General features: G+C 37.5%; 2 protein-coding genes across 2 annotated transcripts; both read left to right on the top strand.

Moving 5' to 3' along the window:
* The first annotated feature begins 12269 nt into the window (after positions 1-12269).
* On the top strand, positions 12270-12824 carry LOC104232893 (uncharacterized). The gene has a single exon (XM_009786179.1). It carries the CDS (start codon positions 12270-12272, stop codon positions 12822-12824), a length of 555 nt encoding a protein of 184 aa, XP_009784481.1.
* A 432-nt stretch (positions 12825-13256) lies between these two features.
* Positions 13257-15123, top strand: LOC138877611 (uncharacterized). The gene is made up of 3 exons (XM_070157236.1): positions 13257-13620; positions 13668-14133; positions 14286-15123. The coding sequence occupies exons 1-3, from the start codon at positions 13257-13259 to the stop codon at positions 15121-15123; spliced, it is 1668 nt and encodes a 555-aa protein (XP_070013337.1).
* Positions 15124-16237: the final 1114 nt, after the last annotated feature.

The following is a 16237-nucleotide window of genomic DNA, read 5'->3' as shown; positions in this document are numbered from 1 at the left end:
AATGCTTTACCTATGTTGAGCTTTAACTGTTATACTTGAAAGCATGCCTAAATTCATGTAATGTGAACAAGTTGAACATAATAATGTTGAGCTACCTGTCTCTACTTTTTTCCATTTATATTCTAAACAGTTACTGGTTATTGATATTGGCATCTGACTTTTGTTTCGGAGCTCGTCACTACTTTCAGCCCAAGAATAGTGTTGTTACATATTGAGTACATGCGGTCAATTGTACTTATACTACACTCTGCACTCCGTGTGCAGATCCAAGTACATCTGGTCGAGCTGATTTTCATACTTGAGTTGTTGCTAGCTTTTTGTGAGACTACGAGGTAGTTGCAATGTCATCCACAGACCTTGAAGTTCTCATTTAGATATTCTATCTTTACTGTCCTACCACAGCGAGTGAGATCAGGAACTTCTTCGGGTTAGCACGTTATTATCGTTGGTTTGTGGAGGGATTCTCATCTATTGCAGCATCTAACTAGATTGACCCAAAATGGTGCTCTGTTCCGATGGTCCGATGATTGTGAGGCGAGCTTTCAGAAGCTCAAGACCGCCTTGACTTCAGCACCACTGTTAGTGTTGTCTTTCGGTTCAGGGATTTATACTGTGTATTGCGATGACACACGTGTTGGTTTGGGTTGTGTATTGATGTAGGAGGGGCGAGTTATTGCATGTTCTTCACGTCAGCTAAAGCCCAATGTGAAAACTTACCATGTACATGATTTGGAGTTGACCGCAATTGTTCATGCTCTTAAGATCTAGATGTATTATCTTTATGGGGTGTCCTGTGAGGTTTACGCCGATCATCGCAGCTTGCAGCATTTTTTCAAGCAGAGGGATCTCAATTTGAGGCAGAGCATGTAGCTTGATTTACTAAAGGATTATGATATTACCGTCCTTTATCATCCAGGCAAGGCGAATGTAGTTGCGGATGCTCTAAGCATAAAGGCAGAGAGTATGGGTAGTTTGGCATTCATTTTAGCAGAGGAGAGGCCATTAGATTTGTACATTCAGTCCTTGGCTAACAGACTTGTGAGGTTGGATATTTCAGAGCCCAGCCGAGTACTTGCATGCGTCGTTGCTCAGCCTTCATTATCCGAGCAGATCAAGGATCGTCAGTTTGATGATCCGCGCTTGTTGGTTCTTAGAGAGACGGTACTACATGGTGGTGCTAAGGAGGTTACTATCGGTGAGGATGGTGTTCTACGACTCCAGGCTTCATTTAATGTTTATTGATTTGCGTGTGTGGTTTGTGTCTCTTTGCGAAAAGCTTTTATGTGATTTTTCAAAAAAATTAATTTTTGACTTAAAATGAAGTTAGAGTTGACCACGGTAAATATGTTTGGTAAACGGCCTCATATTGGTGTTTTGATGATTCTCGTAAGTTCGTATAGTATTTTTGGATTTGTACGCACGTTTGGTTGGGGCCTGGGGTGACCCGAGCGCATTTCGGCGCATTATGTGAAAGATTGTGAAAAATGAGTTTTCAAGTTAAAATCTTGAGTTTTGAGGATAGATTCTAGTTATTTAAGTTGATTGGTTTCTCTTGCATTGTTTAATATTTTTAAGTCATTTTTGGTTAGATTTGAGCCGAGCAGATGTGAATTTTAAAGGAAAAACATTTTTAAAGTATTGATTGAGGGCTTGTGATGTAAGTATCTTGCCTAACCTTATATGGGGGACTTACCGTTTAGGATTTGTCTTAATTGCTTATTTGTAATATGTGTGAAATGGAATGTACACGAGGTGACGAGTGAGTACATGGTCATATGTGTGATTTATGTTTGGATTTGACTTGAGGTTATTCTTATTGTCTCGTTTTGATTAAGGGATATTTGCACTACGTGATTCCTTTTTGGAAGACTACCTGAGTTCATGTTCCATACTACAGATCATGTTTTAGGATTTGCATTTCCTAATTTGGCCAATTTGGGCGTTTGTGAGATTGTTGCTAAATTGAGTTAGCTGGATTCATGCTTATATGTTGAACACCCATCTGCATTTCCTTTACTGGTTTGTCCTTGTGCATTGTGTTGGTAGATTGTAAATTTTTTGTCTTGACGACAATTGTTGGCATGTTGAGTTGTTGTGATTATGGCACATATGGACTTGTTGGCCGGATTATTTGGGTGTATGGATGAGGTTTCTATCATACTATTGTTATTTTTTATATTGCACATGTAACGAGATAAGGCAGTCTATATATATCAAGTTTGTTCATGTGGAGAGACAAGGTGGGATGATTTTTCATATGTGCGTGGCGAGAACATAAACATACTTCCTAAAATTAATTTTACCACTATGATTATAAGTATACGATTAACATTAATAACTATTATTATTATTATTATTATTATTATTATTATTATTATTATTATTATTATTTAGAAAAAGAAGACAAGTAATTCGAATAATTTTTAAAACACTTTAAATATACTTTATTAAATTATTATTGATCAGGAAGCATAGTAAATTAATTGAAAAAGGGGGAGGGCCAAAATTGATCGTCAACAAGCACTACCTCATTGCACTGTATCTTCATGTACTGGCAAGTGTGGATCACCATACTATCGTGCCTTGATACGCTCAAACAAGGACGAGTGTGTAACAACACAAGCAAAAACTCTACTAATCTCAGGAATATCCAATCTCAAAAATCTATTGGCCAAGGCCCGAACATCCATAACCAAATGTCTCTCTATAGTTGTAAAAAATGACATACTCTTTGCCTTACTCAAGGCATCCGCTATCACATTTGCCTTAGTCGAATGATATAAGATGGTGATAACATAATCCTTCAATAACTCTAACCACCTCCACCACCTCAAATTCAAATCCTTCTGTTTAAACAAATATTGAAGACACCGATGATCAGTGTAAACCTCATATGACACACCATATAAGTAGTGCCTCCAAATCTTAAGTGCAAGCACAATAGCCGCCAACTCTAAATCATGCATCTGATAGTTCTTCTCATGAGGAATCAGCTGGCACGATGCATAGCAATCACCTTGTCGTCCTATATCAAGACACATCCAAGGCCAACACGCAAAGCAAATAATAGACATTATACATCCTCGATCGTAAGGGCAATACAAAAGCTTGAGTTGTAGTCAAAGCAGTCTTGGACTTTTGAAAGATCTTCTCACACCCATCAGACCATCTGAATGGATCGCCCTTTTAAGTCAACCTGGTCAATGGGGATGCAATAGATAAGAACCCTTCCACAAAGCGACAATAGTAGCCTACCAAAACCAAGAAACGCCTGATTTCTGTAGTGGTAGTAGGACTCAAAATGCAACTCCGAGCATACGCCTAAATTCAAATCATCATACGAACCTAACAGAACCATCAAAACTCTAATCCGAAGTCAAAAACATAAAAGTCAAACTTGGTCAAATCTTATAACTTAATGCTTCTAAGATGAGAATCATTATTCCGAATCAATCCTGAATCTCCCAAAAATCAAAGCTGACGATACACACAAGTCATAATACATCATATGAAACTACTCATGACCTCGAACCATCGAACGAAATGCAGTGGAGGCTCACGCATTGCCTTGCCTAGCAATACAACTAGGCGTCATCACAACCTATTATGAAATTTGGGTTGTGACATAAAAACATCCTACAATTATGCCAATTTAACATTTAACTCAACAAGTTCGGCATGTAGCTGAGTGGCTTACTGACAATGAGCCCTCTTTTATTGCTCTATTTGCTCAAACCGGGCCTCGAGTTCTTCCATTTGAGCAATCTTGCTCTCTAAGGCTGGAAGACACTCAATAAGTTGATCATGTTCAGACTGAAAAGCTTCCTTATCAAGTATCATCCTTTGTAGACCCTCAAAGACAAAAAGGTTAGCCTGTAAAGTTAATCTTAAAATCATCGGAGATAAGGGTGAAAAAATTATGCACAAAAAATAGGAGAGGAAAACAAAAGAAACCCGAGTTGAAAGATGCATGTTGTTGTTGATTAAACATTCAACAGAAAGAGCATCTATTTCCCACTAGTCTTTCTCTGCAACAAGAAGCTTCAAATAATTGGCTAATCTAACCAGTTTCGAGAGCACATGGGACTCATTGGGAATTGTAATGGTAACATTGCATTTACAATTAGGGTCCTGGATGGAAGCCGGAAAGATATTTTATATGTTCCCGTGATCAGGAGACCTGGGGCAACGAACTTCCTGCTCTCGGGTAGCAGTGACTAGTAATGGAGCAGAAGCAGATGGCGAAGTACAAAGTGGGGCAGCAATCGAAGTGGTACCATTCTAGCCGATGAGAACAATCGGAGCCCGGAAAGGAGAGTCAACTATTTCAGCCAATTCAGACTCTCGAAAGAGTCCCTCAACGTCATTCGGATGAATTGTTGGTGTTTTTGTTCTTTGTCTTTGAAGAGACACCATTTCAGCATCATCCTCAGTTTCTTCTTCATCGAGAACCACAGTGTCCAGTCCTTCCAGAATCTCTTATGTAACAAGGGCTTCTCTTTAGCCTCATTCTTTGAGGAGTGTCTTCTTTTAGGTTTCTTCCCCTTGGGCAGGGGACTGACTGATGGTGCAATATCACTAGAAGCAAAATTTGCATCACGAGCCCTTTTCCAGTCAAGGGCTTCTTGAAGTAGTTGTTGGGCTACCTTCGGGTCAAGTGAAACCTCAACCACCGGAAAAATAAATGATCCCTTTGGAAGGAATGAGGTTGCAGCATGAAACAGGAAAAATCAGTAATCTATTATCGAATGAAGGCACATGTCAACCAAAAGGAAAAGAACAAGTTATTCTCACCATGATTCTTGCACTTCCAATTTTTTATAGTGAAATTGTTTTCCACATACAGAGTTCTAGCGTGAAAGTATCCAAAATCTTTTAAACCCATTGAGTTAAGTTTTCTACTACTGGGAGAACCCAGTTGGCTGAATGTTACCTTCTCAACTTCGAGGTGGCCAAAACCTCAACATTTTTCCTATCACAATCTTCATTCACGACAGGAATGCTGGCCAGGCAAATAGATGAAGGATATTCACCAACTGCTATATTTATGTCATCATCGGGGTTAGAGGACTTATTCTGGATCTGTAGAACCTTTTTAAAAGACTATTTAGAATGGATGATTGCATTTGTTGTTGGAGGTTGAAAGTCAAAATTCTTAGATTTGTTATTCTTGGATGGTCTGTCACCGATGCAAGTCCTGGTGCCGGTGGATGAAGGGAGAGATGAAGTTATAACAAGATGGTGGCAGAATAAGTTGTCGGAAAGGAAAAAATAGAAGACATGAGGACTAGAAAAGAAGAATTTGATATTCAAACTAGAATATTTTGCTGAGAAAAAGGGAATTACAGAGACTTCAAAAATATTTGATGAAGAGATGCAAAAAAGTGAAAGATAAAATTGATGAAAAAGGGGGAAATTTATAGGCGGTCCGGTAAAAAAAACCATCATTATCTAGGTAACTGGCGAAACTGTTCGTCGAATCACGGAGAAAAGTGACAAATCCATTAAAATCAAAGAGATGTGCGTCCTTTCAAGCGTCAGAAGCCATTTCAAGAACTTTTCTGCCAAGAAATAGAAGGTCTTATCTACTTTTTGATCACGTCAAGTTGAGTCACTGGAAAGTATGAGAACTATCTGTATTGAATAAAATTTATAGCTTACATGTGTACGTCTCTCGAGCAGACCTGTGGCAATGATGACCGGGTGGAGATGAGTCAACTTATAGTTAATACCAGATACAACCATGTGACCGATATTGTATAAATATTGAGTACATAAAGGTGAGGGAAGAGAATTTGAAAGTAAGGTATCAGTTAGAGAGAGCAGCATTAAAGGAGTAGTCATTACAGAAAATCATAGCATTTATTCCTAATGTTATACAATCATCAAGAGGAATTTTTATTCATCTTTAAGAGGGTGTAATTTGTGGATTTTTTCTCCTCAAATTTAACGATAAATAGCAACATTTCTACTCATTACAGGGACACGAAATAGTAGAATTGGAAAGGCTATATATTTCTATCATATTTTATTAAGTTTTACAAGGCTAACATCGAAACTTTCCAATCATCTTTGATTTCAGTGGAATCAATCTGAATTTCAAGCTTCTTCTTTCCTATATTATATCTGTTTTGTTTCCTTTATTTTTCATTATTTTACCTATCAGATCAACATAATCCACATGCCTATAAACGACGTATTCAAATTTGACTGTTCTTTTTACGAATAAACAATTCGTTGTATTAAAATTTTGATACATTTGTATAATGTAAAATATTTAGTTGATTGTCAGGAAATAAGGCTGTATTCTGGGTCGGGTCCGGACTTAAATGGGCTAAACGGGCTGGGTCAAACGGTCTCGGGCTTTGGCGGGCTGGGCTTTGACGGTCCCGGGCCAAACGGTCCCGGGCCTAACGGTCAAAATGGGTGGAACCGGCTCACTGTGGGCCTAAGCCCACATGGTCCCGGGCTAAATAGGCCGGGCCCACGGGCCTAAACGGGCTTTTTCGTTTCGGGCTATTTTTTTTTATCTAAGGCAATTTCTTGTAAACAATATATATATATATTATATCAGATTTAAACACAAAATAAATTGCAATGAAATATTCAAGGAAATGACTTATAATTTTTATTATTATGATATTAACAAAAAATGGCAATATCTTTCTTAGTCTTCCTCCCCACAATGGAATGAGCACAACAAGGTACTAATACCACCATTAAAAGGAAAAAAACTAAGGAAGATACGCCAAAATACAAGTTACATATTAGTCTATGTATTATCTCTAACAAATCTCATAAATCCTTCAAGGTCCGAAGGAATCTTCGTTGGTGGTGGTGGAAAAGAAGCTTGTTCATCACCGCTTCAGGGCGAAGCAACATCCTGCGTAAGTTCCGCTAGCATTTCTTCATAAGCTTCGTCTATCTCCGGTTGTGATTCTGCAAGTGCAAAATTTCTTCTTTCCGAACGGATCCAATCTCTGAAGAGTACTGATTTTTCCAAACTCTCCCTCATAGATGCTCTATGATCACCGATTTGAAGCCTCGCTTGACTGAAAGTGCTCTCTGATGCCACTGTTGAAGCTTGAACACTTAAAATATCTCGAGCCATCCTTGAAAGAACTGGATAGTGTTTTTGTTTGTCCTTCCACCATTCCAAAAAATCAAAAGAGCCGTCGGGATTCTCTGATTCAAGTCCCTGCGACAAATAAACTTGAAGCTCATTTAGTTGTGAATTATCACCAATATTATCACCTTGAGAACCCCTGAACTCCGTCCAAGAACTAAGGGCTTTTAGGCCCGCAGTTCTTTTAGATGATTGTGAACTAGACAAAGTAAGAGTTGAAACAATTGGTCTAGCATGATCTAAGGCAAGTTGATAAGCATTATCAATTGTTTGAGCATATATTTTAATTGAGACTTTTGCATCTCCAAGTGTAGCAAATTCCTCAGCTGAAAGTGATAAAGCATTATAAATTTTTGAATACCAAAAGCGAGGACTTCCTAATTTCAGTGTAGGATTTAACACTGCAGCAACACCAAAAATTGGGGGGATAGGGAAAAAATATGTTTTAAACTTAGCTTTCATAGAATTAATAGTTTGTTAATAAATTACCCCACCCTCTGAAAATTGAGTAAATAAATCTACAAGTGCTGCAATATAAACTAAACAGTTAGAAATAGTAGGATAATATTGCCCAAATAATTCATTTGTAGCAACATGATATTGTTCTAAAAAGTCTACAAATATTTTAAAATTAGTCCAATCTTGATTTGTAAGATACTCATCATCATCATCATCATCACCTATACGAGTATTATACATTGCTCTTATTGGGTTTCTATATTCATATGCAACAACTAAACTTTCATACATGTAATTCCATCTAGTCGGACAAGGTTTAGGAACCTTTCATTCTCTAAGTCCAAATTCATCACATTTTTTAAAATAGTCTCTAAGTTTACTTCTACGATTTGAATAAAAAAGCTAATTAAGAACCATTTTAACCTTTTCAATTTCTACATTTAAAACTTTCATACCATCACCGACGATTAAATGGTAAATATGACAAATACATCTAACATGAAAAATATTACTAAATGCAGCATTTAGTGTAGTTGTAAGCAAGCATATAACATTAGTGTTACTAGAAGCGTTAACCATTGAAACCGACATTATTTTATCTCTAATGCAAAAATATCTACAAATATTTGCAACTTTGTTAGCAATAAACTTACCTGTGTAGCGTGAATTAATTATTCTATAAGTAATAATGCGCTTTTTCATTATCCAATCCACAACTATCCAATGACTTGTAACAGTTAGATAATCACAATCATTACCACTTCTACCAATATCAGTTGTAATAGCAATCCAACAATCTATATGAGTAAATAAATAGCGCAAATATTGTTCATATTCATGTTTGTATTTATAAATATCGCTCTCTACAGTTGCGCAAGGCCAACCTTTATAAGTAGGATTAAAACCTCTTCTAATATAATGCACAAAATGAGGGTTAGAAGGAAAACCATAGGGTAAGCACATAACAGTAACCATTTTTGCCAATTCTTCACGATCTTCATTTGGATCATAATATAAAATGTCACTGGTAACAGTGTTAATTCCCGGTTGAACTAGATTTGACCCTGTACTTGGGTTAACCGTAGTATCTACACTTGTCCCCTCTTGCGCAACTTTCATTTGTAAATATCTAGATTTATCTCTAGGGTGTTGATTTATGTGTCTAGTCAAAGTACCCGTACCGCTACGGTCTCCAATATATTTATGAGCCATCAAAGACCCACAAGTTTTACACTTAGCCTTATTTTGTTCTCTTAATTGAGTAAAAAAGTACCAAACAAGAGATGTTTCGGGCCATTTAGAAGGTTGTCTATTAAAAGTGGGGTTTACTACAGGAGGGTCAGGCGGGGCATCAGTTGGGTTATTAACAGGACTAGTAGGTGTATCATCTAAATTCGGTTGTGTTTCATCTAAATCATCATTTTCCTCATCATTTTCAAAGATAGTTTGATTAGGATAAAGAGCATTCATAACTTCTTCATTTAATTGTTGACTTGGCGCAACATCATGGCAAAATTGACTATCGAAAAATTGAAAACAAGGGTTATCACTATCAAGAATAACAGGTGGAGGAGGACGGGTAACAGGTCTGGGTCGGGAAGCCGGGGGAAGAGTAGTAGCTTGGCGATTAGATTCACCAATTTTAGATTTTCCCTTACCCTTACCACCAAATATTTTTTTCAAAGAAAAGTTCATATTAACTATAATTATACTAACTAAAACAAATAAAACTATACTATTAAAACTTAAGAGTTGGAACGAGTTTACCGAATTGACGAACAACTTCTTGAAAATTGAATATCGTTGAAGACTTGAAGACTTCAATTCACCAATTTCACAATTTTTCACGAAATTGCAATAATAATGTAAGCAATTATAGAAGAAAATTATAGAGAGATTGAGAGAGATTGATGAATTTGTGAGTAAAAATGAAAGAATGAGGGATATTTATAGTTGAGAATAAGGAAAAAGTGTAATTATAAAAAGTTTGGGGGCCCAATGACTATTTTTGAAAGTGCCAAACGGCTAAAAATGCAGGCCAACGGCTACATTTTTAAAATTCTAACCGTTAACCCTTTTTAAAAAAAAATTAAAATAGTCGTTGGGCCCATTTGGCCCGGTTGAACCGGCCCAGGCCCGTCTGCCGATCCCGGGCTAAACGGTCCCGGTATCACGGGCTTTTTGGTGAGGACCGACCCACTATGGGCTTTTTGGACCGCTTAAGACCGCCCCGTTTGAACCGCCCCGTTTGCATTTAGTAATATTTTTCATTGAAAGTACTCCTGAGAGGATGCACATGCTGAGCACGGGCCTAACATCGACAGACCATTACGTTTCATAGTCTACAGGTGATCAATTCAAAGTTGATAGGGTGGATAATCTATTCGATGATATAGAGCTTTAAGATGAGTAATACCCAAGGTGACTGGCCTCCATGAAAATAAATTTGGACATAAATACATATCATGTTTTTTTTTTTTATTATTTTATGAAATAATGTCATGTCCATTAGACATTAAAGTTTTTCGATAAGCTCTTATCCCATTATGAACGACATTTAGCTAGAAGAAAACAAATTAAAAGGTCTACACCAATAAATCAACTCTAAAGGAATTACCATAGTGCATCTGGTTTTACCTACATATTTTATGACTTAAGACTATTTAAAGTGACTCTCCAATATAAGAAGAGAAAATTTGACTCAGGAGTACTTTCAATGAACACTACCGTCCAGAGAGTTTAACTTTAACATTATTTAAATACGTAAAGCAATGTTCTTCCTAGCTGCATCCTCACAATAGTTTCTTGTGAGATCTTCGCGATGTATAGAGGTACTCTATAATAAAATTCTAATGATAGTTTACTTTACACGTAAATTTTCTATAGTTTGCGATCTATTACATAAAAGATAACTTCAGCTCCGACTACCAACAGAAAACCTTACAATATGAAGCCACCTGGCAATCATGTAACTACAAAGCAGTAGCACATTGACAAGTTCAATACGCAAAATTCAACAACTCACTTTCTCCACACACTCTTTATTAGACGGCAATATGTCATTAGAGTTGAAACATTTCCCTCCAATTGTGTTTGGATTTTTCTTTTTTCTATAGCTGTCTACATCCTGATCTTGCTCTAAAACAAGTGCTGCAGAATTAAAAGGTTAAAAAATAATTCAATTATTCCTTCTGCGAAGTTTCCTCCGGCTGCTATAACAACTTTTGCTAGATTACTACCATTTAAATATACCTAATGAAATGACATTACCATATACTTGGGGTTATTCATATGAAGATGTTTAAGATTAACAATCATTGACAGCCGAGCGGCAAACATTAGCTTGACCATTAAAGTTCATATTGTTGCATAAATTCCAAAAGGGCATTTCTACATGAACCGGGTTAGCTGGTGTATAAATTAGACAGAAGTTCTTTGGTTGACGCTATTTTCAAATAGACGAAAACAAAAATTGACATGCAACACTCTGGCCAACCAAACATGAAATAGGATTCTAGGTTATTATAAGCTGGCTCAAGATCGCTTGAAACTTCTTCATGTCCAATATTAGGATCCAACTTTGAAGGAATGACATGTCTCTTGAATCATTCAAAAGCAAAGATATCATCTTGCTTCTTTACTTCCAACTGTTAAATCCAAATAAGTAGTAAAGTTTCTATCTCAAAAAAATCTACTTACCAGTTGAAGCTACGGGGGAGAGAGAGAGAGTAATTGATAGGTTATATGTATCCATGTTATATTTTGATGATCTAACAAACTTAATGTTAAGAACCAAATAAGGAACCTGTTACACATCCTCAAGTACCAGTCTCAAGTCGGGGACGTGGTTCAACTCTTCAGAGTCAAAGGAACAACGGAGGGAAGAAATGGCCACCAGTTCCCTTACAAACTGTACAAGTCAACTCTCCATAGCTATAAAGTTGATGCCTGAACACGCAACAGTACAAGAACAATGCAACAATCAACTTTATAGGGAATACCTTTTTACCTAACATGCTTGCATCATTCAAGTGATGTCACTAATGTCATATTAACATCAAGCAAAAGTAAAACAAAATACTTGTACATTCAAGAATCTATCAAGCATTCTCTCAAGTCTGTGTCAATCCTACAAGTGATTCTCAAGGGCATCAAGAACATTGAACAAGATAACGCAGGACCGGTTTCCTGTATTGAGTCATTACATGTCCTTAGTTATATTGCACCTTTGTTAAAACACTTTACTTGTAATTCCTACTTACCTTAGTGTGAAGCATTGCGTAGAAAATATTTATAAAATCATAAACTTTGTGTTTGTGTCTTGGTTAGAGTTAGTCGAGTTGTAAGCTTTGTAATAGAGTTATTACAAAGGGGCTTGTAATAGAGTTGTTACAAGTTAGTAAGGGATAAATAGGTTAATTCCTAGGTTACAATAGGTTGTAATCTGAAGTTTGCTCAGTTGTGAAGTTGAAATCATATAAGGATAAGTCATGGTTTTCAATCCCGTGAGCTAAGAGTTTTCCACGTAAAATTTCATTGTATCATTTACTTACTTCAGTGTGCATGTGTTCTGTGGGAACTTATTGAGAACCTGGTTCTCTATATAGTTTGGTGGACCTTTAGTTTCTATCAATTGGTATCAAGCAGGTTCTTTCTATCAGGTTAACACCTTGAAAGGATCCACATGGTTACTCCACCAAACTTCGAAGAAGGTCAATCTACCTATAGACCACCTAGATTCAACGGCCAATCCTATGGATGGTGGAAGACAAGGATACATGATTTCATCATGGCTGAAGATTCAGAACTGTGGTATGTTATCTGCGATGGCCCCTTTATTCCTACGAAAACTATTGGTGAGCCAGTAGTGACAATTCCTAAAACAATAAAGGAGTTCAACGTTACTGACCGTAAGGCTGTTGAGAAAAATTTTCGAGCAAAAAAAATTTTCATCTGTGATATTGGACCAGATGAATACAACAGGATCTCAGCTTGTCAATCCGCTAAGGAGATTTGGGAAGCTCTTCAAACAAAACACGATGGGACAACTCAAGTCAAGCAGACGAAGATTGACATGTTAACATCTGAATATGAGTTCTTTAGAATGAAGGACGATGAGTCAATTCAGGACATGCACACTCGGTTCACCTCTATCATCAACGAGCTTCACTCACTGGGAGAAATCATTCCCAAGAACAAACTTGTCAAGAGAATACTTAGTGTATTACCTGGTTCCTAGGAAAGCAAGGTAAACGCCACCACAAAGTCAAAGGATTTGCCGAAGCTGACCATCAATGAACTCATTGGTAATCTAAAAACTTATGAAATGAAGAATAAGAAGAAGGACAATGAGAGAAGATATCCCAAAAGGTAGAAGAACCTGGTCCTCAAGACAGACAACAACGACTCAAGTAGTGAGGATGCTGATATGGCCTATCTGACAAAGAGATTTCAGAAAATGGTTCGCAGAAATTGAGGTATCCTAAAGAGGGATAGTTCAAGCAAGCCAAGAGGGTATGACCTATGTCATAAATGCGGGAAGCCAGGATACTTCATCAAGGTCTTCCCTCTCCATAAGAAAGACTAGTGCAAGCACAACACAGACAAAGGAGGCAAAAAGAACCAGGTTCCTCACAAAAAGTTTAAAAGAAAAGATGTCGCTGACAATGTTATGAAACAAGATCTTGTTGCATGGGGATACTCCTCTAGAGAATCTGGAGATAATGATGATCAAAGTGACAGCTCCATGATGGCAACGGAAAGTAAAGCAGCTGAATATGATTCCATCTTTGCTCTAATAGCAAAATCAGATGATAATGAGGAACATGACGATGGTGAGGTAAACTTTCTGGATGTTCAAAGAAATTTGAAGTCATATTCTCAAAAGAATCTTATATCCTTGGCTAATGTTTTAATTGATGTATATCACAACCTTATTAATGATAAAAATGTGCTAACGATGGAACTAGGAGAAATAGAACACGAGAAAGATGATCTAGTGATGGTTGTGGTCGATCTAAAAGAGGCCATCGAGAGTTTAAAAAGGGAAAAGATATCTTAATTGAGAAATTTGAAAACTTAGAGCATGAGAGAGATGATATATTGGTAGTAGTTGTAGACCTAAAGGAAACAATTGAGGAATTAAGAAGGGAAAGTAGGCATGTGAACATTCAAAAGGGAAAGGAAGTTGCAAGTGAGGCACACCTTAGGCTTGAAAATAAGCAAAAAATAGTGAAATCTAGTCTGTGTGTTGAACTTGACAGAAACAGAAAACTTCAGGAAGATCTAGGCAGAGTGAAGAATGACCTAGAAAAATCTCTTAAGTGGACCTGGTCCTCTGACACAATCACTGCAATGTATAAGAGCAATAGGGGAACAGGCAGGGAATCGGGTTCCAAAAAGAAAAAAACCCCTACAACCCGCATAGCAAGTACGTTATTGTACCTGGTAACTGGCTATGCACTCACTGTGGTAAGATTGGACATTTCAAGGAAACATGTAAATCCAGATTCCAGTCCCAGTAGGAAAACAAAGTTTTTGTTGAAAAAGTAACTATTGCTAAAAAAACCTAGTCCCTCATATAACAAACATATGTTGCCTGCTTGGACAAAAACGAACTTTGATTCACCCTTTTCCTCATTACAAGGGACCCAAACTTGTTTAGGTTCCCAAGTCTAATCCTTGATTCTCTTGTGCACAGAGCAGTGAAAGGAAGTAGCCAAATATCGTATATAGAGTGTGGCTGCTCGAAGCATATGACTAGAAACTCTAAGGATTTCTTTTCACTCAAAGCCCTGGAAAGAGGGAGTGTGTCTTTTGGCAATGACAAAAAGGGATACATTCTGGGAGTAGGAAGAATTGGGAAGTCTCTCATTCACTTAATCGAGAATGTGTATTACGTGAATGGCTTGAAGTACAGCTTGTTGAGTGTCTCTCAAATCTACGACAAAGGCAACAAGGAGGAATTTGTGCCAAAAATATGCACAATCACAAACCTTGTGACTGGTGAAGTGATCCTGATGGTAAAAAAATACAAAAACATCTATGTCGCTGATTTTGATTCCCTATATAATGGGGATCTCACATGTCTAAGTGTTTGGGATGATGATGTAGAACTGCCTAAATCAAGTTTCAAAGATCACAAGGTGTGTGATGCATGTGCAAAAGAAAAGCAGATCAGGTCGTTCTTCAAACCCAAAAAGGAAGTAAGAACCTCAAGGCCACTTGATCTCCTCCATATGGATCTATGTGGACCGATGAGAGTGAAAAGTAGAGGCGGAAAGAAGTACATTTTCGTCATTGTGGATGACTACTCCAGATTCACATGGACCTTGTTCCTTATAACCGAAGATGAGACCTTTTCAGTGTTTGCAGCCTTTATCAAGAAAATCCAAGTAAAGATGAGCCATAATGTAGTGAGTATAAGATCTGATCATGGCACAGAATTCGACAATGCAAAGTTCGATGAATTTTGTGCTGAAAATGGTATAAGTCACTATTTTCCAGCTCCAAAACGGTGTTGTGGAAAGGAAAAATAGGACTCCTGAAGACATGGATAGGACAATGCTGATTGATAGTGGTGTTGCAAAAGGTTTCTAGGCAGAGGCAGCGACACAACATGCTACTTAGTGAACAATTGCATGATCAGGTCACTCCTGAACAAAATCCCGAATGAATTGTTGAATGGGAGAAAACCTAAGCTAACACACTTGAGGACATTTGGTTGCAAATGCTTTGTCCTCAACAATGGTAAGGAAGTTCTGGGAAAATTTGATGCCAAGAGTGATAAAGGAATATTGCTTGGATATTCATCACAATCAAAGCCTACAAGGTGTACAACAAAAGAACTCAATGTGTTGAGGAAAGCATACATGTGATCTTTGACGAAGCACAACACCTTCTTGGAAGAACTGCACATGATAAAGGTGATCAAGATGGAGAGCTATCAAATGTCCCTGGTGAAGTGATTAATATGGAAAATGGAAAGGCCGATATGATGAGTCGGGTCAAGGAATCAAATGACAATGGCACAGCTGAATCTCCAGCTAACATAGAGGAACCTGGTCTCTCAATCATAATAACTGAAGCAGAAAACAGAGTTGTGGATACTATACATGAAACTCCAGCTGCTAAGGTGAGGAACAGGACACATGGATCATTATCCAAAAACATGGATCCTCTCATAATGAGATTCAGGTGTCCAACTAGAAGCACAAAAGCTCATACCCCGTTCAAAATGTGATCACCCCTCTTGACTCAGGAATTCAAACCAGATCAAAGTCAAGAAACTCACTTGCCTTCTCAGCATTTCTCTCTAAAATTGAGCCAAAAAATATCAAGGAATCATTGAAAGATGCTGACTGGATTATGACTATACAAGACGAGCTTTATCAATTTGAGAGGAATAGTGATGGCACTTGGTTCCTCGACCTACTAACAGAACTGTCATAGGAACCTGGTGGGTATTTATAAACAAACTTTATAAGTTTGGAAACACCATAAGAAATAAGGCAAGGCTCGTTATTCAAGGGTACAATCAAGAAGAAGAAACTGACTATGAAGAAACCTTTGCTCCAGTTGCTCGAATGGAGGCCACCAGAATCCTCATTGCCTTTGCATCTCATATATTCAAATTGTTTCAAATGGATGTCA

Source organism: Nicotiana sylvestris, chromosome 9, assembly GCF_000393655.2.
Source record: "Nicotiana sylvestris chromosome 9, ASM39365v2, whole genome shotgun sequence".
NCBI lineage: Eukaryota > Viridiplantae > Streptophyta > Magnoliopsida > Solanales > Solanaceae > Nicotiana > Nicotiana sylvestris.
The sequence above is the reverse complement of the archived record's forward strand: the minus strand, read 5'-3'. Positions and strand labels throughout refer to the sequence as shown.